This window comes from Daucus carota, chromosome 3 (assembly GCF_001625215.2).
Source record: "Daucus carota subsp. sativus chromosome 3, DH1 v3.0, whole genome shotgun sequence".
NCBI lineage: Eukaryota > Viridiplantae > Streptophyta > Magnoliopsida > Apiales > Apiaceae > Daucus > Daucus carota.
Window position 1 is genome coordinate 52,735,943 of NC_030383.2, and position 27,779 is coordinate 52,763,721.

General features: G+C 34.6%; 4 protein-coding genes across 8 annotated transcripts; 3 read left to right on the forward strand and 1 right to left on the reverse strand.

Annotated features, from left to right (window-relative positions):
* Positions 1–5,601: 5,601 nt before the first annotated feature.
* On the forward strand, positions 5,602–9,592 carry LOC108210952 (cytokinin hydroxylase). The gene is made up of 5 exons (XM_017382415.2): positions 5,602–5,971; positions 6,190–6,416; positions 7,390–7,631; positions 7,965–8,352; positions 9,025–9,592. Exons 1-5 carry the CDS (start codon positions 5,689–5,691, stop codon positions 9,448–9,450), a joined length of 1,566 nt encoding a protein of 521 aa, XP_017237904.1. The 5' UTR covers positions 5,602–5,688; the 3' UTR covers positions 9,451–9,592.
* A 5,850-nt stretch (positions 9,593–15,442) lies between these two features.
* LOC135151573 (uncharacterized) lies at positions 15,443–16,525 on the forward strand. The gene has a single exon (XM_064090117.1). The coding sequence runs from the start codon at positions 15,443–15,445 to the stop codon at positions 16,523–16,525; it is 1,083 nt and encodes a 360-aa protein (XP_063946187.1).
* A 1,250-nt stretch (positions 16,526–17,775) lies between these two features.
* LOC135151311 (1-aminocyclopropane-1-carboxylate oxidase homolog 12-like) lies at positions 17,776–19,538 on the reverse strand. Its single transcript, XM_064089354.1, has 2 exons — positions 18,518–19,538; positions 17,776–18,310 (listed from the first exon to the last, which is right to left on the reverse strand). Exons 1-2 carry the CDS (start codon positions 19,364–19,366, stop codon positions 18,023–18,025), a joined length of 1,137 nt encoding a protein of 378 aa, XP_063945424.1. The 5' UTR covers positions 19,367–19,538; the 3' UTR covers positions 17,776–18,022.
* A 4,242-nt stretch (positions 19,539–23,780) lies between these two features.
* Positions 23,781–27,260, forward strand: LOC135151312 (uncharacterized). Of its 5 annotated transcripts, none has more exons than XM_064089359.1 (6): positions 23,781–24,013; positions 24,162–24,223; positions 25,478–25,680; positions 25,763–25,855; positions 25,994–26,107; positions 26,587–27,260. In XM_064089359.1, exons 3-6 carry the CDS (start codon positions 25,645–25,647, stop codon positions 26,980–26,982), a joined length of 639 nt encoding a protein of 212 aa, XP_063945429.1. In that variant the 5' UTR covers positions 23,781–24,013; positions 24,162–24,223; positions 25,478–25,644; the 3' UTR covers positions 26,983–27,260. The 5 variants fall into 5 exon arrangements, with proteins under 5 accessions (XP_063945429.1, XP_063945428.1, XP_063945426.1 ...); XM_064089356.1 differs by having other exon boundaries at positions 23,783–24,013; positions 25,265–25,680; XM_064089357.1 differs by adding an exon at positions 25,265–25,332 and having other exon boundaries at positions 23,784–24,223.
* Positions 27,261–27,779: the final 519 nt, after the last annotated feature.

Genomic DNA, 27,779 nt, shown 5'->3' on the forward strand with positions numbered 1-27,779 from the left:
TTGCTAATATTTTTTTAATATTTGTTCTTTACAGATATTTAATAAATACTTGATATATTATTTATCAAGTCATTGACTTAATTATAGTTTGATTAGTTTTGGTGTGGTGATCAGTTGTTTGTTTTGAGCCCTGCGAGATCACAAAACCTTATTTTCACGTAGGATATAATCACAGTATTTACAAGGATCATGGATTGGTAGCCATGGCTTGTAAGTTGTAATCTGGAAACATATATGCCAAGTGTAGCAGTCTAGCAGATGCCACACTCTGTACACCATTCTCCTTTTTCACAGGTCACTGTGAAAGAGTAAGTAATATTTTCGGGTTTCGGGTTAACCCGAACCCGAATAAAACCCAACGGGTTCGGGTTCGGTTTAACATAGTTCGGGTTTCTCGGGTTCGGGTTCGGGTTTGGGTTTACAATATAAATTCGGGTTCGGGTTTGGTTTTCACCAAACCCGTTTCGACCGACCCGTTTGCCATCCCTAGTGGCGGTCCACATCATTGTTCATAAAATTATTCCGAAAGCCTATTTTAACACAAAATTTTGGGGTTAATTATCAAGTAGTTCACTTACTACATCCAAATGTATCAAATAAGTCACTGATTACAAAACTGATTATTATTTTGTAACTCATTTGAGTCAGTTTTTTAATCAGTGACTCACTTGATACATTTGGATAATTAACCCCAAAATTTTGTGTTGGCATAGAGGAGGACGGTGTTGCCATAAATAGCAACGGCAACATCAAAAAATGCAACAAACATAAATGTTGCCTTTGATGTGTTTTTGGTCTGGGGAAACATATTTTGAAACAACAACAACATTCTTTTGGTGTTGTCATAGGCTGTTTATGGTGTAGTGGGTACTAGACTTCCTCTTTCTCCTTATCTATTTATTCTATGTGCAGAAGGCTTGACTTCTTTAATTTGAAAGTACGAGTCTAAAGATTGGATTCATGCATCAACATTTGTAAAAAGGCCCATGTGTTGTCCCATATGTTATTTGTGAATGATAGCTACTTGTATTGTAAGGCAAGCAATTATGGAACACATAAGATTTTAGAGTTGCTGGATGTGTTTGAAATGGCGTCGAGGTAGAAGGTTAATATTGATAACTCATCAGTATGTACATATAGTAATAATCTGGTCTGCCAAGTTATGTTAATGAATGAAGCAAAAAATCACAAGAAGTATTTGGGTCTGCCTAATATGTTGGGGAGAAACAAGTCAACTATTATAGGCTTCTTGAGATAAGGTAAAGTCAGTTGCTCAGGCCCTCCCATCATCATATGCCATCAGTGTTTTCTTATTGCCTATGGAAATTACAAGGGAGATTGAGAAGTGTTCATCGAAATATTGGCGGAAAACATCTCAATCATCAAGTAAATGTATTAACTGGATGTCGTGGAGAGAATGAAGAAGCATAAAGCAGCATGAGGTATTGGTTTTAGGAATTTCAGAGATTTTAACTTGGTGATGCTCGGTAAACAGGGGTGGAGGCTTCTTACAAACCAAGATAGTGTGGTCTTGAGACTATTTAAAGCAAAATACTTTGCGAATAACAATATCTTGAACTCTCATCTCTAGGGCACATCCCAAGCTTTATTTGGCATAGTATTTTCGAAGCTAAAAGAATTGTTGCTGGTGGTGGTAAATGGAGGATAGGCTCAGGTTCCCTGATTAAAATTTTAGACTAGCCTTGGTTGGCGAACGAAAGGCACCCGTATATTACTAATGTGTCACAATCTATTAAGAACCACTATTTTGCTTCTATATTCTGCATGGATGGGAAATCATGAGACGTAGATTTAGTGAGGGATTTGTTTAATGATCGGAATCATTATTGTAATTTTAATACGTTGATAGAAGACAACATGGAAGAGGAACTGTATCACTGGTGAATGGAAAAGTCTGGTATTTATCTGTTACGAAAGCCTATTGATTTTTGCAGGACCAAAAAGGTACAGGGAACGCGGATGATAACGATGATATATTGGTTAGGTTGTGGAAGATTAAAGCTCCCCCCAAAACGCTTAGTCTCTGGTTTGGAAAGCGTTAACTCATACGTTCCCAACTTTTACTCAATTACAACAAAAGCAAGTTGTAGTTCCAAGTCTTTTCCCGTTCTACAAGTGTGAATCTGAATCCATCTATCATGTGTTAGTAACATGTTCTTTCGGTGCTCTTGCTTTCAAGTGCTGGATTTGAATCATTATTCTAGTGGTGTTGATGATTTTGTAGTTTGGTTGAAGAATGTTCATCGGGATGGTGACAAGAAGAAGGAAGCTACAGTAATCACGATTTATTCGTCTTTGTGGCGAGCTTAAGATGATTTGGTCTGAAACCAAAAATATCGTAAGGTGCATGTATAAAGTTGTAGCAGATGCCAAGCAGTACCTTGCAAAATGGAATGTAGCCCAAGGGAGAAAATCAAGTGCTCTTCTCATGCCAGAATTTCCAGGAGATAGAGCTTGTTCCTGGGTAAAGCCTAACCTGAACATAGTCAAGATAATGGTGGATGCTACGATTTTTGAAGATAGGTATGAGTATGGTTTCGGCAAGGCCGCTCGATACTCTGAGGGTGTGTTGTTGCAAGCAGAATCGAGGGTGAAGTAGTGGGCAATCTGTCCAGGATTAAATGAAGCTTTAGCTATAAAAGAAACTCTGAGTTGGATTGATAAAATGTAATGGTCTCAGGTAGTCTTAGAATCAGATTGCTTGGTGATTATTCAAGCCATAAGAAGCAAAGCAGCTATGCGGTCTTATTTAGGAGCAATTGTCGAGGAATGCAGGAGTTTATTAGAGAGTTGAACAAAGTTTCTTTGAATTTTATTAAACGGTCTGCAAATATAGTAGCCAATACTATCGCTAGAGCAACATATAATTACCCAGATTGTAGTTTGATAGGTTGTCTGTACCTATCAAAATTATGCATTATATTATGGTAAGTTTGGATGTTTATAGAATTCTCTGCTTTCGTAAAAAAGAAAAAGATTGAAATATATTATTCTTCTGTGATTGATTTGTTTCAAATTTTTAATAGACTGATCATGACGTGAAATAACTAATTCTGAGTCGAATCTAGCCAAACTTGTGGTGCATTCTTTACATCAGTGAATTTTATTATGATATAATCTATATATTCAAAATTGGTCTGGTCTAAAAGTTTTTAACTTGTTTTTAAATCCAGGTTATCAGTTTAGTTTTATTTTTGTCATTGTTTTTATATAATATATATGTATGTATATTAATGTGCAATTTTTTTTTAAATTGGAAGGAATCTAATTTTGTATGTTTAGACAATAGATTTTGCTGATTTACTGTTTTTTTGATGTTTTATATCTTATGTGCTAATTTAATGGGTAACTGCGATCTTTCAAATCTCTTATATGATAAATAATTTTGATGAATATTTAGTATCATTTATGGGGGTCACTATTGATGATATTATCGTGCCTTTAATGACATTTATTTTCTTGATTGTGTGCGTTTTTTATGGTTTGTGTTACCATTTTAATGGTCATTATATAATATATATTTGATTATGTTTTAATGTCTATTATTTTATCTCTCGATTAAATAATTAAGTTTTATGTATCTAACTAAAGAAATTCCCTTTGGTTAGATTTCTTTTTATTAATTATTATTCCTTTATTATTTTACTTTCTCTATTTTATTATATTCATTCCTTTCATTTTATTTTTATTAGATTTATTATTATTTTACATTAATTAAGTTATATATATATATATATATATATATATATATATATATATATGATATTCTTGTATTGATTTTTGTTTTGTTTTGTTTTGTTTCTATTTTCAGGATTCTTTGGAAAAATAGAAGATGGGTTATCTTTTATCAATCATTAAGGTCTTATTTTCTAAGCTTGTGGGGCCATCTTGCATGACCTTTAGTTAGATGTAATTATTTACCTTCTCCCTATGCACCTTAAATGCACTTAAATACACATTTTTTAATTTAAAATTAAAAATGAGTTTAACACCCAATTTCAAGTCATATTTTATATATAATAAGATGTTATTGTAAAGTAGGTATTAGTTATAAAAATGATAAGGATGTCAGATTAATGAAAACAATATTAATGAAAACAATATTATAGTAAGATATATAATTACATTAGAATCGTATACAATCTTCGATAATTGATCATAATATATATATATATATATATATATATATATATATATATTTAACATTTAAAATTATCGAGCATCTATCATGGACGTAATTCTCTGGCACCATTAATAAGCCATGGTACTGTATTTCATAAATATATATAGCACTCATTATGTTGAACTTAAATACTTAATAATAAGTGTACTGTACAAGAACGGATTGAGCGAGGAGAATTCATGCAAAAGTAATGTCATAAGTACATATAGCACTCATTCGTTAAACACAATAACGAGCGAACTATATAAAATAAAAAGATAGATTATATCTTATCAAAATAATTTGATTGGTTATATTTTTCAGAATTCAAAATTGATTACATACGTTAACGATATACATTAATGAGTTGTTTGATCCGAAGAGTAGTATATTGATTTCATATTTAAATATAATATCTAATAAGAATATTATAGAATCATGCTTTAATTATAAATGCTAAATAATCGATTTGATAAATACAAATGCATAGATTAAATTTAGAATTGAAAATCTAAATTTTTTTAAAATGAAAAGACAGATCACGATCGAATGAAATCACATCTAATTAAATAATTGATTTATATTAAAATTGATGAGAAAATATATATTTAATACACGTAACATTACTCTATGTTGAAATATGATCATTGAAAAATCTGTATAAAGTCTTTGTGCTTATAAAAGAAATAATCCATACATATCAAGTCCACACGATTGATACTCGCCCGTCCCATTTTACATGTTCATTTTGATTTTTAATCAGACTAGTGTATTTTAATATGTAACTTTCAGATTTTAAATATAGAGTTAAGTTGTATGGTGTACACAAAAACATTAGAGTATTGGAGTACAAATCATAATTTTTTAGTTTGATCCTATATAATATCTTTGATTATCCAAATTTTGATATAATCTATCATTTATAAGTTGTCTTGCACATTATTGTCAATTAATCATTAATATCTTTCAACTTTAATAAGTATTAAGATTATTGTTCTGGTTATTAGTTATATTGCAGAACATAGAGTCCTACGATTTATAAAAGTAATTATTCTACCATTTGATTACGATGTTTATGTTGCAGAACATAATGTGGAGGTTGTCAAATATTTACGAATATTATTGGACAAAAAAAATTGAAATTTAGATGACTAAATTACATTTTATCAAATTTGTACTCCAATACTCCAATTTTTTTTTGTATTTCATAGAACTTAACTCTATATAATGAATAAATAATTTGTAATATCTAATCAAAAATTGGTCAGCGAAAATCAAAATGAATATGTAAGAGGGGATATGTATTGAAAAGAAAGTATCATGGATATCAAATCAAATCAAATATACCAAAACATATATACAAAAAGATACAGGAGAGAGGGACAGTATCTTGTTAAAATAAACGATAAACGCACGGCACTACATATTATAAATCAGCTTTCCAATCTGCCATACCAAATCACATAATTCTCTCTGCCGAATCGAGTTGCACGAGAAGTACTAAAATGATGAGCATGTTGATACTAGTAGCATTGTTGGCAGTGGTTCTTCATTTGTTGGTAAGAATCGGCTATGCGAGTCTATCATTTTACTGGCTGACTCCGAGACGCATCAAGAAGATGATGGAAAAGCAAGGAGTGCGTGGCCCTAAAGCCCGCTTTCTTGTTGGTAACATTTTAGACATGGCTTCTTTCTGTTCTCAATCCACCTCCAAAGACATGGACTCCATTAGTCACGACATCGTTGGTCGCCTTTTGCCGCATTTTGTTGCCTGGTCTAGACTCTACGGTTCGTAAATCGTTTTACCTTTTTTTTTTTTTTTTGACAAATATGACTTATAACCTTACAAATGAGTATCTATCTGTCGATTGAATCCAGACTTGAGACGACAGAGAATAAAATCTTAAACTATTGAGCTATCCAACCGTGCTCAAATCATTTTGGTATTAATCATTCGTGTATTCTTTTTGTTATTGTGCTGATGTTAAAATGATGTGATGAATCAGGGAAGAGATTTATATATTGGAATGGGACGGAGCCGAGGATGTGCTTGTCGGAGACGCACCTGATAAAAGAGTTGCTACTAAAACACAGTAGCATATCCGGCAAGTCATGGTTGCAGCAACAAGGCACAAAACATTTCATCGGACGAGGTTTGTTGATGGCTAACGGCAACGATTGGTATCATCAGCGTCACATTGTTGCCCCTGCATTCATGGGCGATAAACTCAAGGTACGTTTTCTATCTTTCCATATAATCTCTAATTAATTCCTGTGCCGTTCATCCTCTCAATCAGATGTTTTTACCAATTTCCTAGAGAGATTTTATTCTCTGCATTAAATTTTGATTTGTTTCCTTTATTTAGCCTGCAGATTATCGAGCGTGTACAAACTTTTTCACAACCAAATCATAAAATTCGTTCAGAATGTCTAAAACAGAATCACGTAGATGATATTCGAAACATGGAGAAAAGAAACAAGACACCTGGCTATTATTTATTCTAATCATACCGTTTCAAAAATGAATAATTAGATAATTAATTGTCCGATTACTCCTGATTTATTTCTTAAATCCAATTAATCATATTTTTGCAAAACTAATATAATAATTTTTTTAATGAATTAAATATTATTATATTATTTTAATATCCTGGTAACTGTCCCAATAATTATCTTTATTAATTCCTGATTATACAATTAATTGCTATATTGTGATTTCACGGATTAATTATAGTTTCCGTTTTTCATAATACTGATTTTAATTAATTTTAATATTATAATTTTCTCTTTATCGGGAGATCTTGTGAAAAGGACAATATAAGTTGCAGTAACCTTCTTGGCCGTCAAAAATTTTATAATAGTATACGTTACCCAGGCCACTAATACATGTATGTTACAGACCTGTAAAATGGCTAATGATGATACTCCCTCTGATTCTTTATACTTTGCTCATTTCAAATGTCGGCACTGTTCATGACACGAGACAAATTACTTGTTTACGTCTAATTTATAAGACTAAATATAGTCATGAGTGATCTCGTTGGATTCATATTTACGAGTACTTTAATACAGTGAAACTTTTATATTTAATACTAATACAAAATTAAAGATATTAATGATCAAAAGTGTGTGTTGGCAAACGTGACAAAGGCAAACGGGAAAAGTATTTAGGGACGGAGGGAGTAATATTTATTACATTTTCGTAGAGTTATGCGGGTTACATGGTGGAAAGCACCAAGCAAATGCTGCAATCATTAGAAAATGAAATAAAGTTGGGACAAGCTGAGTTTGAAATTGGTGAGTACATGACTCGGCTCACGGCCGACATCATATCTCGAACAGAATTCGATAGTAGCTACGAAAAGGGAAAGCAAATATTTCATCTGCTCACCGTTTTACAGAATCTGTGTGCACAAGCCAGCCGGCACTTGTGCTTTCCTGGTGGCAGGTCAGTGCCTCGCTGCTTTTTTCTCACTCCCTTTTCCCTTGCTATTATTTTTCGGTTTTATATATTTTTATTCATTTTTCGCGTGGTATTATATATAATTTTTTAAAATCATCGTCTAAAATCTTAAGGTTTCAGGACAACTAGTCGCATAACATGATATAAGAGGTCACTGTTGGCAGACAACTCGAGTGACTCGTGTTTCTACACCCTAATATTCTTATGATTTATTATGGACATGAATGATTATTTTTTGTCTCAAAGATTTGCGTTCGTGATCCACTCTATGCATTATAAGACTTTCTGAGAGCTGAACAGCGTGCATGTTTGTTACAGGTTTCTACCTAGTAAATACAATAGGGAGATAAAGTCATTGAAAATGGAGGTGGAGAAATTACTGATGGAGATTATCCAGAGCAGGAAAGACTGCGTGGAGGTGGGGCGAAGCAGTTCATACGGGAATGATTTGTTAGGAATGTTGCTGGACGAGATGCAGAATAAAACAAGAGGAGGAACTGAGGAATTCAGCCTCAATTTGCAGTTGATCATGGATGAATGCAAGACTTTCTTTTTTGCAGGACATGATACGACGGCTCTTCTTCTTACATGGACTGTTATGCTCCTTGCTAGCAATCCTTCTTGGCAAGATAAAGTCAGGGCCGAGATTAAGGAAGTCTGCAACGGAAGCTCACTCTCCATTGAACATCTCCCCAAACTTACTCTGGTAATATTTTTAGTCCACGAGTCGTGTTGCATTACAAACCATTAAATCTACAATTTAACCACAAATTTACTAGTCATTGAAATTACAGTCGTACTACTTAGATTTGGAAGAACGAACCTTTTCATGCAGCATACAGTAAATAAGAGCTTTAAATCAAAAAGATAACAGACACTCTCAAAGAATACATTAGACGTTTCTTTTAATCCTCAATGTTTAATGTCCTTTTAACCCTCACGAGTACACACCCCCATACATTGAGGGTTAAAAGGGCATTTAGCCGACAGATTTATGATCATGCACCTCGAAAGAGGAGAGCTAGTCTGATCCACAGTTCTTTATTCTCCAACTTTAGTTAATGTTTATCACACTGTAATACCGATAGATTTTTTGTATTATAGTGTTAAACAACGAAGTTCACTGAAAACTAGTGGAACTTTAATAATTAGATGTGCAAGTTCTTTACACTTAAGAGTGGCCATGCATGGTTGGCCCCTGGCCTTTCGTGCACAGTATAATTTCGACAATCACAGGTCCTAATTTGTCTCTTAATGAAACAGAGTTATAGAATACCACGAGAATCATGTCATTGTATTCTTATCAACAAAAGTTTCTGCTTTGGTCTTGGCTGGACTCGATAATATATTTAACTTCCACTTGAAATTGTTTATGCAGTTAAACATGGTGATCAATGAATCGCTTCGCCTTTACCCTCCAGCTTCTGTGCTTCCGAGGATGGCCTTCGAGGATTATAAGCTCGGAGACCTCCACATTCCAAAAGGATTGTCCATATGGATTCCGGTATTAGCCATACATCACAGTGAGGAGATATGGGGAAAAGATGTGAATGAGTTCAATCCAGAGAGGTTTGCTTCAAAGACTTTTGCTCCTGGCAGACAATACTTCATGCCATTTGCTGCGGGTCCAAGAAACTGCGTTGGTCAATCCTTTGCTTTGATGGAAGCTAAGATCATTTTGGGCATGTTAATATCCAAGTTTAGTTTCAACATTTCTCAGAATTACAGGCATGCACCAGTTATTGTGCTCACCTTGAAACCCAAGTATGGGGTTCAGATATGTTTGAAGCCCTTGGATTCGTGAAGAGTTGGAACAATTTTTTGGTCTTGTTTTTTGTTTAAGAGTGGCTAAAACTGAGAGATAATAAAGTTCAAATATCCAAGTTTTGTTTTTACAATAATGGAAACCTTTACCTTTTGAATATTTGACTCAAGCGTACACATAATACATGGGTGTTCCCTTGTTGATTTTGCAATATTTCTCCAGAAAAATATATATTGGTTGAGTATTTTTATTTTCAATTCTTTGTCTAAGAATTGTTGTGAAATAAATTAGATTGTGGGTACATGCGTATTACCCAAAATTTGAAAATTATTAAAAGTATTTTTCTAAACAAAATTCAAAAAAGATAAAAAGACAAATATGTAATTGGGACAATTTTCTTCTGTGATAATGGACGGCGGTGGGAGTCTGTTTTTGAGTTCTCAAACTTAATAATTGACTAACACTAAAGATGCACTATGATTTGATTCATTTCAGTGTCGAACTCAGCTTTCTTGGATTATTAATTTGATAAACAAGCACCAACTTGTTATTTTCACCAAAGGTCAGTCGCTATAAAGGCCTAGGATGATTAACAAACACGCAGATGTACTGAAAACTACGTACATATGTCAACGCCTAAAATTGAAATTCGATCCTCTAAATATTGTTGTTCATATTCAGCAGTACAATGATTGTTTTGACGGAGTGGGGGATTTTTTTTCCGGAGTGGGTGATAGTAAAATAATCGTGTTTAACATTTGACATTCGTAGTGCGCCAACATGATGTTACGTTTAGCTGTTTGAGTAACTTAAAAAAAGAGTTTTTTAATTAAAGTAAAGGATAGTACTAGAAGTAAGAAAATAAATTAAGATTTATAAGTGATTAAATTATTTGCTAAAGAAATTATAATCCTGAAATAAAAGTTAGTATTCTCATCTTTTTATAAGTATTGTTTTTGAATATTTACAGAAACGGATCAAGAAAAATAGTAGTTGGCTTCTTGACAAAAAAAACTAGAAGCTTTGTTTGCCGAACATGTACATAGATACTAGCTTATGAAACTTGACTTGACGTGATAATGCCCTTCCTAGTTCGGGGCCATCTTGCCTTTGGGATAGACCCCCGAGGCTTCAGTTTTCTTTAGTACCAAATCCTCGAGGCTTCTTATTCCTATTATAGGAATATGAAGCTCGTTTTTGATTTTCAACGATCTTAATTGACATTAGCCTCATCTCGGACCTCATCGATCATGTCGAGTGCAATTCTCATTCCTTTTTCGTTGGCTTCAGGCTCAAATAGTTGGACCTTGAGGGAGCATGAGTCATCTCAAGTGGCACCACCACGGCAGCTCTATAAGCTAACTTGAACTGGTTTGTTTCGGTTGATACCTTGCAGGTTGTTCGATACGCCCAAAGTAGGGGGGATTTCATCCGCTCATGTCCCCCGTGCTTTTTCAACTCTCTTCTTAAGTCCATCAATGATTATACTATTGGGTATTTCAGCTTGCCCATTGGCTTGAGGATGTGCCACGGAGGTGAACCATAGCTCAATGTCGAAGTCGTCAAAATATCCCTTAAGGCCTCATCCATCCTTAAGCACTTTAGGTATAGAATAACAAAGGATTTCTTGTAGAGAGAATCCCTTTTATAAGAGCATACTTCAAGGCTCCTACCTTTAGCTTTCGTGCTTCCTCGGCATTAGGTGGTAGATGTCCAATTTCAAGATACATTTTAATTTCATCGATCCAAGTGGTTCTCGTGTCAATCAAGGCTACCATGTTTCCATCGATACTCGAGGTCTTAAAGACTTGATAATAAATACTTCCTGAACATAACTCATTCTCCGAGAATGCAAATAGAGATAAGGCATCGGCCTTTACATTCTCTTTTCTAGGTATATGCTGCATCAGACATTCTTGAAACTATGTCATTTAAACTTTCACAATCCCACAGTTTTTCAGCATTGTTTCCTCTTATGCCTCAAAATCACCATTAACCTGGGACACAACAAATCTGGAGTCTCCACAAACTTTCAGGTTCTTGGCTCTCTGAGTTTTGACCAATCTCAATCTAGCTATCAAAGCCTCATACTATGATTCGTTGTTGGTGTTTGGAAAGTCTAACTTGATCGCATACTCGACCATGAACCCATCAGGGTTTTGGAGCACAAATCATGCACCATGATTTTTTGTTTTTGAAGGTCCATTAAAAATTATTAGTCAATATTCCATAGGGTATGTTCTCCACTTCTTTGGGTTCCTCTATCTTACTCTCCTGCCCCCACCTTCTTGGTTGTCAATGGTACATTGAACGAGGAAGTCAGCGTGAGCTTCAGCTTTGATTGCCACTCGTAGCTTGTATCGAATGTCAAATTGCCAGAGATCTACTGCCCATTTAATCAATCTTCCACTAGCCTTAGGGCTATGCATTATGTTTCGAAGAAGGGGCTGGTTTGTAAAGACTTCAATTTTGTGAGACTGGAATTAAGGGCTCAGATTTCTTGAAGTTGTGATCATAGTTAAGGCAAACTTCTCAATCATAGAATAGTTGAGCTCTGCTCCATGCAAAACCTTACTATCATAATATACAGGTTTTTGGACTTTTTTATCCGCATGAACCAAGACGACACTCACTGCTTTATCCGAGACAGCCAGATAGACATATAATATTAATTTCTCCATCTAAGGGTTTAACCAGAAGTGATGGATCTACCATATACTTCTTTAATTGCTCAAAGGCCTCTTAGCTCTCATTTGTCCTTTCAAAATTCTTAACTTTCTTCAGAGCCTTGAAGAAGCGCAAGCACTTGTTCCCTGACTTAAAGATGAAGCTACCTAGTGCTGTGATTCTCCTTGTTAATTTTTGAACATCCTTTACAGACTTGACGGTTCCATATCAAGGATGTCCTTTATCTTGTCGGGGTTGGCCTCGATTCCACATTTGGAGACCTTGCAACCTAAAACTATCCCGGATCCAACTCTAAATGCGCACTTGGCTGGGCTTAACATCATCTTATGTGTCATCAGGACTTCAAAAGCCTTTCTCCGGTGCTCAAGGTGATCAATTTTGTTAAAGCTCTTCACAAGCATATCATCAACATAGACCTCCATGGTCTCTCCAATAAGATGCTTGAACATCTTATTTGCTGGACATTCATACATGACTCATACATTCTTTAAACCAAACGCCATAACCGAATAACAAAATACACCAAAATCTGTGGTGAATGATACCTTAGGAATGTCATCCTTGTGCATTTGGATCTAGTTGTATCTACTGAAGCCATTCATAAAGCTTAAGATCACGTACCCAGCAGTGGCTTCAATCAAAGTATCCATCCTCGGGAGAGGAAAACAATCGTTTAATTGGACAAGCATCATTCAGGTCAGTGAAGTCCACACAAACCCTACACTTTCCATTGGCTTTTTTGACCATGAATGGGTTGGCTAGCCATTCGGAAAACTGAATTTCCTCAGTGAAGCCCGCCTCGAATAGCTTATTGACTTCCTGTCTAATGGCTTCTTGCCTCTCGAGGGTGAAATTTCTCTTCTTTTATTTCACAGGTTTCCTTTTTGGATTCACATTCAACGTGTTCGTGAAAAAGAGGGAATCATCACTAAGCTGACAAATAACTACAGCGTCAGATTTCTGTCACTATTGTCCAGGACAAGCATTTGCGACCAGAAAGTTGTTGCGCGACATAACGACTAGTTTTAGCTACCAACCATCCTATGTCGCTAATTTCCCGACCATTTTTAGCGACCGGAGGCTGTTTCTATTTTTCAACAGTTTTTAGTGATCGTTTTATTCCTTTGCAACAGATTTTAATTGGTAATACTTGGTTTCAGATTTTTTTTCATTTTATAGAATTACCAAATATATAGACCTGTATTTCCCAACAAATTACAAATATCTGCTTTTTACACAAAATATAAAAGATATATATAAAATCTACGTAATACTATAAAAAGTTATATCCACTGGAAATTCATATGATCAGATATCACAAATTCAAAAGTGGAACATAAAAACATAAATATGATGACACTACACTAAGATCCGCCATATAAAATCCCAATAACGGTGTAAGAAGTTATATCCACTAGACACTCGTATGATCGAGTATCACCAAATCCAAAACATAAAAACATAATTACGATGTTACTACCCTAAGATTCGCCGAACTCATCATCATGCTCATCATGTTGTCCCCTGAAATTAAAAAATAATAATAAATCAAATATAAATATAACAAGTTTAACAAACTAACTTCACATTCCAAGAACATAATTAAAAGTAGTTTTACTAGACATTAAAAATACATCATCCCTATGTTGTTGTTGCTGCTCTTGTGTTGTTGTTGTTGCTGCTGCTCCTACTTCACGAGCTAACTCCTTAGGATCGATTGCCTCTAGATGCCCTCCTAGTGTCAGAAGAAGCTCTCGATCCCTGCATATATATAGCTCTCACACAGTCATCTAGAGTATGACCAGATAGATGAGTCAAAAACTGTTACGACTGTGTGCTCCCCGAACCACAAATGGAAGGGCGTCTTCATTGTCCTTGACCCTTTACATAGTTAATCCTGACAATAGATGCCCTCTCCCACAACTCCTGGTAAATATGTGGACGTGGAGTGCCCACTGGACATCGGTCATCCATTAAGAGACGATAATTATCCAGTCATCACATTAGCAAGTAAATAGTAAAAAATGAATTGGGTGAAAAAGAAATATGAATGAGAACTTTATAATAACTGCCTAATTATCAACAAAGATATTTTAAGATGACATGTCAAAAATTCTAGTATGAAAGCCTAATATTAACAATTAAATTCCATACTTTCGTCAAAAAAAATAATAAATTCTATACTTATTATTAAGGTTCCATAATTACATTGCTAGATATTATTAACACGTTCTGTAATTTCATTTCACAGAGTCAGATTCAATTTCGCCACAATTATAATTGGAAATAGTTTTACTATTATCGTTGTTTTGATGGCTTCATGCATGCCATCACAAGTGGCAACATACACATCCAACTAGTGAATAGACTAACCTTGAGACGCAGACTCCAAAACAAAACAGATGCCCATATTTAGAGACGGAGCTAGGGGGGTCCCTGGCCCCTCTTGGGTTTTCAAGAAAAAATAATTTTTTTTATAGCGTGCGTATGTGAGTAAAAACAGGGGGTTTTGCTCTTTCTTCACAAACACACAAAAGCTCTCTCAAAATAAACACTCCCGACTCTCGAGTATACAGAGGCGACCAACTAACCAAGGACCTCGGCCTCTCCACACTTCAAGTCTTTACATATCAAGATCGATCCCTAGATTTCAGCTTTAAGATTCAATAGAGGTAAATCCCTAACTTCTTAACCCTAATTTACACACACATCGACACAAATAGGTAATTATGTAAAATTTAGGGAAAAAGAAAGAAGGGACTATAGTATTTGTAAATTGTTATTCTGTGAATTTTTATGAGCATCATTCTAAATTAAACTACTTAATCAATTGAAAGGAGGACACTAATTTGTATAATTTCTTGTTACTACAGTTGGGGCAAAAAATTTATGTGAGTTGTTGGAGTTTTGGTTCGTTGATTTGCTAATGGATAGATATTTTTCTCGATCTTCGGTTGAATCAAGTGAAAAGAGAGCTAGAATTGATAGTAATGAGAAATCTGATGATGTTGTTAGTGATCGAAGCCAATGTGGTGATAGAATGAGGTGTTTTCAGGCTGAATGGTTCAACAAATAGGAATGGTTAGAATATAGTATTTCCAAACAGGCAGCCTTTTGTTTTTGGTGTTATCTTTTCGTAAAAAGAGAACTGGAGATCAGGGATTTACAAAAAATGGTTTTCAAAAAAATGGAAGAAGGCACAGAAAATTTCAGAGATCATGTAGGAAATGAAGGAAGTATACACAACAATGCTAAAACATTATATCTTGGTTTCAAATATCAGCGGCAAAGTGTGACGAGAAAGTTGAGAATGGAAAATGAGGTATAAGGGGCTGCCTACCGTATGCGCTTAACAACAAGTTTGGATGTTGCCAGATTGCTTCTTGGATTAGGATTGGCTTTGCATGGAAACGACGAACCTGCAATATTGTCAATACGGAGGGGTAATTTTCTTGAAATACTCACCTTGTATAGCTTGCGTAATGTTGATGTTAGAAATGTTATAAAGAAAAATGCACCTGCTAATCTTCAACTTACATCTCTTGATATTCAAAAACAAATTATTAGTGCTTGTGCATCTGAGACAACGAAAGATATCATTTCTGATATTGGAGACAAGTACTTTGCTTTATTACTTGACGAGGCACGTGATAACTCGATTAAAGAGCAAATGGCTGTTGTTATAAGATACGCAAATAATCGTGGAGAAGTTTTAGACCGATTTGTTGGAGTTGTTCATGTCAAAGATACTACTGCAGTTTCTTTAAAAAGTTCCATTGATGATTTCTTTTCTAAACATGGATTGTCAATGTCAAAAGTTAGGGGTCAAGGGTACGACGGAGATTCAAACATGAGGGGAGAGCTTAATGGACTAAAGACTTTGATTTTGAATGAGGATCCATATGCTAGGTATGTGCATTGCTTTGCCCATCAACTCCAATTAGTTGTTGTAGCTGCAGTAGAAGGAAATCAATTTGTGAGTGACTTTATTGATTACATGTCTTTTGTTACTAATGTAGTTAGTGCTTCTTGTAAAAGAAAAGATGAACTTCGACAAAAACAACATGAAGTTATGGTTAAGCAGCTAGAGACCGGACATGTTACTACTAGTAGAGGGTTGAATCAGGAGACTAGTTTAACTCGGCCAGGTGATACTCGCTGGGGATCACACTATAAAACCATAATTCGTCTTCTCTCTATGTGGTCTTCAGTTACTAAAGTTCTTACATATATATATAAAGATGGGAGTGAGAGGAAGAGTAGAGGAAAGGTAGTTGGCCTGCTTGATACAATGGAAAAATATGAGTTCGTTTTTATTGCACATTTGATGAAAGTGAGTATTGGGCATAACAAATGGTTTATCACGGTTCTTGCAACAAAAAGATCAGAATATTATTGGAGCTATGAATTTGGTTGCATTTGTTAAAAGACAATTACAAGATTTAAGAGATAACGGGTGGGATGAACTCCTTGAAGAAGTTTGTGTCACAATCTGGACCCTCTTGAAAAAGTCTTCTGGCTCCATCACTACCCATATTAATTACATGATAAACTTCTGATATCATCAGAACGAGGCTCAGGAACAACAGTTTCTACCAAAAAAATGTTGTAGGAGATCAATTATGACAACATTTTTTGTACCAATAACGTTGTGTCAGCATATCAACTTTTTTTTAAATCTGACGGCTGATGTCAAATATCCTTTCAATCTACGCCTATCATTGCACCAACTCAGTAATCCAAATGAAAGCTTTTTCACCAATCAAGTAGTACCACCTCATCATGTGGTGCTCGCTGCCAACTCAGCAATCATGTGTTTTCAGACAATTATTTTATCCGGTTGTTTGATATTTTATAAGACAATAGTTTCAAAAACCATTGTCTATGAACTTTGCTTTCTACAATGATATTTGTAATCCATTGTTTGATAGAGTCTAAGTTATCAGTTTTAATAAACCATTGTCTAAATTAGACAACGGACTTGTCTAAAATTGTTGTCTTAAGATAGAATGAATTTTCGTACATACAACAGGAATGCACCATTGTGTAAAAGGGTTACAAACAACAGTTCGTAAAATAACAGTTGTCTTAAGATAGAATGGATTTTTGTACATACAACATTCCTGCACCGTTGTGTAAATTAGTTATAAACAACATTTCATGAAAACACAGTTGTCTAAATAAGTCAAATTGAACAGTTTAGACAATAGTGTGCAAAATCCTCTATAAACGTTGTTGGATGGAAAGCAAGACACCGGTTTTTTCATAGCAAAGAAAAGCCGGCCCGTGGTTTATTTTTTTGGGACAACGGATATATTTTCAACCGTTGTCTCATGACTGTTGTGTGAATGCGAATTTGGTGTAGTGTGGGACACTTGTTTGCTGCTGCCAATAGAATGTTTTATTTTTGAGTCCCGGATTGTATTAGTTGTTTGTACTTTGTAATATGTTTTTGGGAGATTACATATGAAGACATGTTTTGACGGCTTTCTTAATAAATTACATAATCTGTAGATGAATATTTCTATGTGACGTGTGAAGACTTGCATGACTTAGATGAGAAGATAATATGCATAGAATAGTTTTAAGCTTATTTTTGTCCCTACTCGATCGGATCATATGAAAAACACAGCATTCCAAAGTCCAGTGGCAATTCCTTAATGATTTGGGGAAATATATATAAAAAAAGTCACTTTATATTTCTTATACTTTGCCTCCAAATCTATAGTAGAACTTGCACATCTGAACTGTTTTGGTTGGAAGCAAAGACAGAAAAATAGAATAAAAATTCATACCTGCATGACTGCAATGCATATATATATATAAATGGCGAGAGCCACAAATAATTACTACGTACCAGCTGTTTATTTACTTAATAAACTAGATATTTTTAGCAGCTGGTTAATTACAGAAAAGGTTGTGACTAGTTGTCTCTCTTGATTAAGGTAATTTTGTCTATCAAGGACTTGCTCTCCAGTCCCTTGGTATAAAAGCTGTCCAGATGTTCTTGTAGAGTGAAATCCCTGTACACCGGAGGGTTTTCCGGCGTCAGCAACTCCGGCAGAGGGCCGTAGTATTTACCACCCTCTGCTGATTCTTTCCAAGCGGAATTGGATAGATTCATAAACATCACAATTGAGATCCTTGATTCCCTGTTGGAGTTTGCCAATACCCTGTGCTCTACACTTTTGTACTCCCCGTTAGACACAATCTACAGCCAAACAAAATCCATCATCACACAACTTAAAATTGTCATCCCAAAAATTTAAAAAATTAATAATTTAGGTATAAACGTTGTTTTATACTCCTATTCGTTATTTAGAAGAAAAAAAAATAAAGATTTATTTTAGAAAAAAATACAGTTTCATGTAAAACAAAATTCCAAAAAATTAGTTTAGCCAAACCGACACTAAGTTACCTGAAGCATGTCTCCTATGTTGATAATCAAGCCTCCATGCAAAGGCTTGACATCAACCCACTCCTCCCCATGCTTAACCTGCAACCCCTGGATCTGATTCTGCAACAACACTGTAATCATGGTTGGATCAGTATGAGACGTAATCCCCATGGTCAGATCAGGCTGGGGACAATATGGATAAATATGTCCGACAAAGACTCTTGTTCCACAAAAATCCAAGTCCTTAAACTTTCCACTCTCCAACCCTAATCCTAAACCCAACAACTCCAACACTGCCTCTCCAACCTCTTTGGCGTGCTTGTCCCATTGCACCACCTCTCTCCTGCAAACCTCCGGTATTTCCTCCTCCGGTGTGGCTTCGGGAGCCATCCACACCTGCAGCGAGTCGTGCCAGCTGGCAGCCTTGGATCGGTATAAATCATTATTACTAGCATACATGACTCCACGTCCCTCTTCTCTCCTGTAGAACTTGGCCTTAACTTCACTTGGCTGCTCGTGAAATGTTTTCACTGCTGTGATGGTTTCTTCCAGGACGGATACGGGGGATCCGTGGTTGATTACCTGGAAGAAGCCCCAGGTTTTCGCAGCTTGGTGGATTTGTTCAACGATTTTTGGTTTGTGATCATCGGAGTGTAGTTGAGAGAGATCGATGACTGGGATTGAAAGAGTGGACTTTGAAGATGATTTTGCCAGGTTTTCCGCAGGGTGGATGAAAAAGGAGGGAATAGTAGTGACACCGGAATCAGAGAGACCTTTAACACCGGCCTTGGTTTCATCGAAATCTCTTATGCTCTTCATGCGTTGCTCTTGAAGATCAGTGCTAGGGGTTGCGGTAGTAGTTGGAGCCATTGATGATTTTTGTTCACAATTTTTTTAACAAGTGTTCAAGTTGCACATACAACGTACAAATGAAATGCAGATATTATCAAATCCAACGGCATGGTATATATATAGATGGGGGGTGTTGGTGTTGTGTGTGTGGTGGGGGGGGGGGGGTTTTGACACAGAGAACATGTACAATGGCATAACTGACCACCACTACGGTCGGTTATAACTGTCAGACACGACCAATTTGCATAACTGACCACAATCAACGGTCGATTTTATCCTAATAATCGACCGATATCCTTCGTAACCGACCATTTATGGTGGTCGATTTTGAATTTTTTCTTTGTAGTGAGAGAAGTAAATAACTTAGCAAGATATTTGGAAATGAGCAGAAGTTCTGAGACAAAAGTTAGCGTTCTCAGTTTTTCAAAAGTACTTCTATATATTTATATCAACGGATCAAGAAGAGCAGAATCTGGAAGCAACTTGTACTTCTCTTAGACAAACGGGTGCACTAAGCGCTATCTATGATTTATTGTTCTCAATCAAACTTTCATATTTATTTAATTATATCAAATATCTTGATAGTTATTAAAAGAAATTAAAAAAGATTAATATTTAATTTATTATAATAAGTAAATGCGAACATTTATTCCAAGAAAAACAAAATCGAAAACCAGATACTTGTCATAAGTACGAACATTAACTCTGTCGGGACGTATGAACTCAAATTCATCAAGGGGTGTATTAGTGACTTCTCTCTCTAATTTCTTTGGATTGATTATCTGCAAAAATATCAATTTAAATCCATAAGATAACGGTCTATAACTATCCTTATTTGCAACAATCTTTATTTTTTTAATATTGTATAAACAGCCTTTAACTTAAAAAGTGCTTGAACTAAGCAAATAGATATTGTGGAAAGTGTTGCATGAATAATATATTTATTTGTATACAAATAAATCATATAAAAATTAATAACAAACATTATAAAAGAATAACCAATAAACATATATCATTAACAGTTAATTTATTGACCTTTTCAACCATCAATATCATATCAAGACTAAATTCGTCTCCCGTGTTTGGATATGTCGACTTCCTTACAAAATCTTACTCTTATCAGCTAATCACCGCTATCGTCATTCTTGCTAGATGTAACTCAGGAGCGTTGAGGTGGCGCCTCTCACAGAACTCCGTTTTTTAATTTTCTAGAATTTCTGAATTATAAATATCAAAAATAGAAGTTGCCCTTTTTAGTTTTGTTATATTGGAAAAAAGCTCAAAACTACCTTTTTTTAATTTCGAAATTATTGGAAGGAAGTTTCAATCACTAACGGATATATAGGAAGAAAATTTCAAAATTGCCTTTTCTCTGTTTCAAATTCTGATTTGATATTTATTAAGGTTGGTAGTTTTTATTTTTGATATATTGAAAAAGGTAGTTTTGAAACTTTCTTCTAATATATCTGAAACTAAAAATGATAATTTTTATTTTTGATATTTTAAAATTAAATCATAGTTTGAAACTTTCTTCAAATAATTTTGATACTAAAAATGATAGGTAGAATTTTTTTGATATTTTGAAAAAGATAGATCTGAAACCTGCTTCCAATATATCCGAAATTATAAAAGATAATTTTATATTTAAGTTAAAAGAACATCCTTATAGTCATAGAAAAGCAGGAGGAAATTGACGTATATACAGATGCAGGGTGGTTATATATACCTTGGCCAAAGGAGCAAGACAATTGGTAGTGCAGCTAGCATCGGAGACAATGTCGAGGTCATGATTGTATTTCTTTTCATTAACACCAACAACAAACATCGGTGCACTTTGCTGGGAGCAGAAATCGCAATCTGAAAGTGTTGTTGCATGAATAATATTTTTCTGTAGACAAGTAAATAATTTAATAAAATCTTAAGTAAATAAACAGTACTTTTGAGGCAAAAATTAGCATTCTCAATTTTTCAAAGGTACTTCTATTTATTTACATAAATAGGTCGAGAATATCAGAATCTGGAAGCAACTTGTGCTTTGCACTGTTTATCATATATTGTTCCCAATCAAACTAGGAGTGTAAATGAGCCGAGCCGAGCCGAACTCTAGAGTGCTCATGTATCGTTTGTTAAAAAATTAGCGAACTCGAACTCGAGTTTGGATCGAGTCCAAAATATTGTTTGAGGGTCGACTCATTAAGAAATAACTCTGTTCACGAATGGCTTGTGAACCGCTCACGAACATGTCTCACGAGCTTTTGCTCACGAACCGCTCATTAACTTACGCTAAGGAACATGTCTCACGAATTTTTGCTCAGCAACCGCTCATTAATTTTGTTCACGAGCTTGTTTAATAAACTTTGCTGACGAGCTAGTTTATGCTTATAAATTTATTTACGAGCTTGTTTGTTATTTAATTTAATTAAAAAAATAAATTAAAATTCTAACAATATTTTAATTTATGCTCTAAGGAATCATAAATTCATAATAAATCATCCATTAATAAAACTCCCACATCTACGAGCCAAGTTCACGAACTATGTTCACAGACCTAGTTCACGAACCATGTTCATGAGCTAGTTCACGAACTACGCTCACGAGCCAAGTTCACGAACTCATAATTCGAACTTGTTCGCGAACTATCAAGTCGAACTCTACTGTGCTCAAGTTCAGCTCGTTTATAAAACGAATCTTAAAATTGTGTTCAAGATCGACTCGTTTATGAATCGAACCAAGCTCGAACCGAACTTTATTCGAACCGAACACCGATCGGTTATCGAGCGTATCAACTCATTTACAACCCTAAATCAACCTTTCATATTTAATCATATTGAATATCTTGATAGTTATTAAAAAATATTAAAAAAGATTAATATTTATTATTATTTAATTTATTATAATAGGTAAATGCGAACATTTATTCCGGACAAATAAAATTGAAAACCAAATCAAAATGAATGGAAGGAAGGAAGGAGGAGTAATTTACATCCTGTACATAAAAATAAAATGGAACTACTAGACTAACTTCTAATTAATTTGAGCAAGTTGCCTACCTTAATACCTTCTAATTAACATTTAATTGATGTTCTAATCTTGTAATGAAGCTTAAAAATAAAATGAATATATGAGTAAAAATTATTAATATATTTTAATAAGTTCGTGTTTTTTTATTTCAGTTTTAACTTATAATCAGAAATAAAATTATTAGAATAAATTTGGTTTTAAAATTTGCCATTTTGGTTGGGATCAATTTTATACCGTCCATCTTCTATCAATTTTAGTTCAAATTCAATTTTTTGCTTATTCCTATATTCATCTTCGTATATGGACACAATTTAGACGTTATCTTATTCTTTGTCAATTTTGATTATGGATCAACTGGTTGTCAATCAATCATCAATATATTTATATGAAGTAGAAGTATGGGTCGTTAGTGTGTGTGCCTTTCTGAGAGCTCTGTTCTATTTTTATGAAATTTTTGGATAAAAAAATTATCAAAAATGAAAACTGTTTTTTTTAGTTTTGGAATTTTTTTAAAGCTTATTTGTCTTCTCCATCTAATATAATAATGAGTTACACTATGCTGAATGTTTATGCTAGATGTTTATGCTAGATGTTTTGAATGGTGATAGAGAAGATTGGCTGATAAGAGTAAGAGTTCGTCGGATGTGGGAGTCGGCAAATCTAAACACGGGAGAATAATACAGTCTTGACATGATATTGATGGATGAAAAGTTCAATAAATTAACTGTTAGGCATATATGTTTGTTCGTTATTCTTTTATAGTGTTTGTTTTGTTCATCGGACATGTTTGTTATTATTAATTTTTATATGATTTACTTTGTATACAGGAAAAGATTATTCATGCAATACTTCCATAATATCTGTTTGCTCGGTTCAAGCACCTTTTAAGTGAATGCTGTTTATACTCAAAAAATTTAAGATTCACTACGCCATATATGGCCTATCGCAATGGTATGAACGCGAGTGTTGCAAAATTATGTTGCCTTAGAGTCACTAATCCATACCTACCGCAACGTTAACCATTCATGTCCATATGATGTTGCAATAGCCAAAATTATGTGTTGCATAGAGTATTACTAAAATAATTATTTGCAATATAACAATAAAATTTGCATAGAATAAAACTAAAATACTTTTCAATGATTTTTTTATCAAATATAATATATAAAACATGAAAAGACTTAATTTGAGAATGTAAAATTAATATTAATTTCATCTCTTCCAAATAATTAACTTTATTTAGAATAACAAAAATTTTAAATTAATTAATTATTTATAATAAACTTACAAATAAACTGAATTAAAATTTTAAAAATATTAAAAATATTAAATACATAATGTGTTTGTAATTGTATATAATTAAGAAATTGAAAATAAAATGAATTATTAAAATATAAAATAAACAAAAAAAATTGGGAGTTGCCGCGTGCTGAAAACACTGAGCGGCAAACTTCCCCCCTTGTTTCATTTCGAGAGACAAAACCCTCTCACAGACACAAGTCGCACAGACAAAACACTCTCGCACACCTCCGCTCAAGCTCACCTCCACTCAAAAACCTCCGCTCAAACTCACCTCTCCACCGCTCAAACTCACCTATCCGCTCAAAAACACCATCTTCGCTGCTTAAAGTCACCTCTAATTAGGTAAAATCGGGGTTTCAGGTTCAACCGGGGCTTCGATTGAGAGCTTCTTCGCCGACAAAATTAGGGCTTCCGGTTCCTTTTACTTATTTTGAGTTTATTTTGCTTTTCACTGAGGTTATGTTCTTAATTTTGTGTATTTCTTTTCTAGGGCTAGGATTGAATTGGGTCTTTAGTGGAACTAGGGCTAGCTTCGATTTGCTTCGATTTAAGGTACAATCGCTATAATCCTTTTCTTGTTCACTTTGAATGCATGCTTTATTTTTGATTTTATATATAAATGTATGTAGCTTTTGTGCTGTGATTTTATCTGTCTCTCTCCCTCTCCCTCTCTCACTCTCAATCTCTCCCTCTCTCTCTCTGTCTCCCTCCCTCTCTCTCTCTCTCCCCCTCCCCCTCTCTCCCTCTCTCACTCTCTCTCTCTCCCTCTCTCACTCTCTCCCTCACTCTCCCCTCACTCTCCCCCCTCTTAGAGTCTATGTTGGCTGAAGTCATATAATTTTGTAATGTTGTGTATTATTGAAGGATTTACAGTAATTATTTAGTTTAGTAATGTTGTATTCTTGAATTTTATTATTGATTTTCGCTTGGTTGTTGCTTGATTTTGTTTTGGATTGAATTGAATGTGGTATATAATTGCTTGAATTGATGAGTTCCAATGAGCTTATGGCCTGATTTGTGATACATTTTGGGCTGCTTAGCAAATTTGCTTAGTTGGATAAACAAATATATGAATCGGAGTTGTGAATCCATTAATGCAGAACTTATAAATACTCTGCGATTTGGTGATATGAATTAAAGTCTGTTATGTACTTTTGTTTGTGATCTGATTGGGTGTAACCTTACTTTAGATATGAATACTAATCTGTATAAGCATTAGATAGTTTTGAACTATAGGAGAAGTTAGTAACATACTAGATATGTCTGAGACTTTATATATAGTTAAAGGAAAATAGAAGTTAGATTGCCTTTTAAAACAATTTATTAATGGTTCAGTGTATTAGGTAGTTTTGTAATCTATAACCCACATACCTTTGGATTGACATTATATATTTTAGGAATCTGGGAATCGTGAGATGTGCGTAAGTAGATTTAATAATCTTCATAAAATAATATGTACTTAATCTATTTAATCTTAATTTCAGACTATATCTAAGTAGAAATTAGGAACATGTATTACTAACTAATTATTCTTTTAATTAATAAAGTCAATAATTGGATAAACTGCTAATATTATAAGTTAATAACCTGTAGTGATGGATGCTGAGGAAACTTGGACCGATCTCCCCAAATATAGTGAACAGTACATTACGGGTGTAAAGGCATTTCTGCTAAATGCCTTCCCCAAATTTGCTGTTGGTGATGAGATGACCTGCCCTTGCAAAAAGTGCAAGAACATCAAGTGGCAGAGTCACGATCTTATCTATGATCATCTCATCTGCAATGGTCCTTGTCCATTATTTTCAGCAAAGGTATATTATACCTGATGAATGTGAAACTTGGGTGCTGGATACCATTCATGCATCTTGGAGATGCCGAAAAAGTAGAATTAAGGAGGCACATTACAAAGCATATCCAACTGATGAAGAAAGGCTTGAACATAGGCCCGATGATATTCCACTGGAGATTTCAAAATGCTCCTCGCATATTGGAATGACGAGAGTATTCAGGTGGCATTATGAAATTAAACTACAAGTTTATTTTGGTTACAAATTCAACTTGCATTAATTTATTTATGTCCTGTTTTTATAGTATAAAGCAAGAAAAAATGCAAGAAGTCGTAGCAAATATGCGGAGACGCACACTGCAGGTCCAAGGAGTTTGGCACAAATTCGAAATGAAATGGTATGTCATATTAAAGATTAGTCGCAGGTTACATTCAATTTATATGCAATGCCCTGTCAAGCATAGATATATATTTTAAAATTATAAGTCAGTTAAACATAAAAAATTGTGTACTCATGTTTGCTTAAATCTTACTAGATAAAGGAGGTTGATGGTACTGCACCATCGGATGCAGAAGTTTTTGTCAAAACTCGCAAGCGAAATCCTGGCCGCGAGTACAAGACTGATACCAAAAAAATCTCAGAGAAAGTTGTGAGTATTTTATTTTCAGAGTCTTGTACATTTGTGCATTTGTCAATTTAATTATCTTTTCATTTCAAGTATATTGTCCATGTGTATCTTTTTTAGTTTAAAAAGTCACTGTTTCAATATTAGCCAAACGACCCCCATGATCCATCTTAACTAGTAAGTACTTGTAGTTTTGCTATATGAAAGCGAAAATCATAATATACATGTTACTCCTCCATTTTTCAGTCCTCATCTAATTGAAAATGTACGAAAATCAGATTGCATTAAGAGTCTGAACATTATGTTAAAAATAAATAGGCCTAATCTTGCTCATTATCTTCTACATTATTTGTACAGTTTCTTGCTATAAATATTTATCTTTTTTACTTTAAGTCACTTTTTTTTTAATTTAAGCCAAACGACCCATCAACTTGTTTAATATGATGGCAGTTTCATGTGTATTCATTTCAAGTATATTTTCCATGTGCATTTCTGTTTTGTAGGACGATATCGAAAAACAAATCAAAATATCAGGAGATGGCACTGATGAGCTACTACTTTCTGGTGGCAAGAAGCATGGGAAGACTTGGCTTTACGGGAGGTGTCCAAATGCAACCAAAGTCCCTCGCAGTACAAGTTCAAGGAATAGTTACGTGGAAGATGTGGCATGTAAGATCAAGGAAAGTTTGGCCGATGATGTCAAGGAATCAGTGAGCAAGCAAGTCCAAGAAGAAGTGGATGCTCAAGTAAACAAGAAGGTCCAACAAAACTTGACCTTGGCGCTTAAAAAAATTGCGGAGGCAAACCCAGGCATCAAAATTAATATGGAGGATTTTTGTCCAACAGCTTCGAGTGATGATGAAAATGGTACGCCTATAACTGGCGGTGGTAGCTGCTAGGTTCTCCATGTTGTCTCCATCTCCAGTAGTAATAGTATTAACCTATTTCCTGCTTTTGGGTATATTTTGGTCATCAACTAGTTGGTAAATTAAGGATTTGGTCATTTCTTTTGTTTTAGTTTGCTGAATTGTGAATTGTGCATTTGGTTGGAGTTGGTGAATTGTGGATTTGGTTGGAGTTGGTAGCTGCTTGGATTTGGTTGAACTTGTGTAGCTATTTTGGTTTGTAGATGTTGAATTGGTTGGATTTATTGGGAATTTTAATATTTTAAGCAGTATATTTTCAATTTGTTTCATGAAAAAATGTTGCCATTGATTCATAAAATGTTGCAGCTTGTGGTAATAAAATGTTATAAAGTTCTCTTTAATGTTGCACTAGCTCATATCTATGTTGCAGTTGTATAAGAAAATGTTGCAGTTGCATAACTAATATGTTGCAGTTGAATAACAGGTGTCCATATGGGGGGGACTGACACGTGTCTCCATATGGTAGAGACACGTGTCTCCATCACGTAGTGACACGTGTCGCCAGACGGTAGAGACACGTGTCACCATCCGGTAGAGACACGTGTCAGCCACTGGACTGACACGTGGCACTGTGGACCCAGAAGTGGGGCCCACATGTGGGACCCACAAATGGGTCCCGGTTTTTTTAAAATAAGGAGGTCTAACGTAACATAAAATATTTGTTGCTATAAGGTAGTCAGATGTTGCAATAGCGGTCTATTGTGACAGAAAATCCCGTGTTGCAGTAGGTAACCATTATGTTGCAATAGAAGCCTAGGGCAACATCGAAA

Excerpts from the sequence above, each read along its gene's own strand:
- LOC108210952 (XM_017382415.2), top strand. The coding sequence starts at position 5,689 with ATGATGAGCATGTTGATACTAGTAGCATTGTTGGCAGTGGTTCTTCAT. Across the intron at positions 6,417-7,389 it reads TCATGGGCGATAAACTCAAG|AGTTATGCGGGTTACATGGT; the intron begins GTACGTTTTCTA and ends ACATTTTCGTAG. Across the intron at positions 8,353-9,024 it reads ATCTCCCCAAACTTACTCTG|TTAAACATGGTGATCAATGA; the intron begins GTAATATTTTTA and ends TTGTTTATGCAG.
- LOC135151312 (XM_064089359.1), top strand. The coding sequence starts at position 25,645 with ATGCTCCTCGCATATTGGAATGACGAGAGTATTCAG. Across the intron at positions 25,681-25,762 it reads GGAATGACGAGAGTATTCAG|TATAAAGCAAGAAAAAATGC; the intron begins GTGGCATTATGA and ends CTGTTTTTATAG. Across the intron at positions 26,108-26,586 it reads AAAAAATCTCAGAGAAAGTT|GACGATATCGAAAAACAAAT; the intron begins GTGAGTATTTTA and ends TCTGTTTTGTAG.
- LOC135151573 (XM_064090117.1), top strand. The coding sequence starts at position 15,443 with ATGCGCTTAACAACAAGTTTGGATGTTGCCAGATTGCTTCTTGGATTA.
- LOC135151311 (XM_064089354.1), bottom strand. The coding sequence starts at position 19,366 with ATGGCTCCAACTACTACCGCAACCCCTAGCACTGATCTTCAAGAGCAA. Across the intron at positions 18,311-18,517 it reads ACATAGGAGACATGCTTCAG|ATTGTGTCTAACGGGGAGTA; the intron begins GTAACTTAGTGT and ends GTTTGGCTGTAG.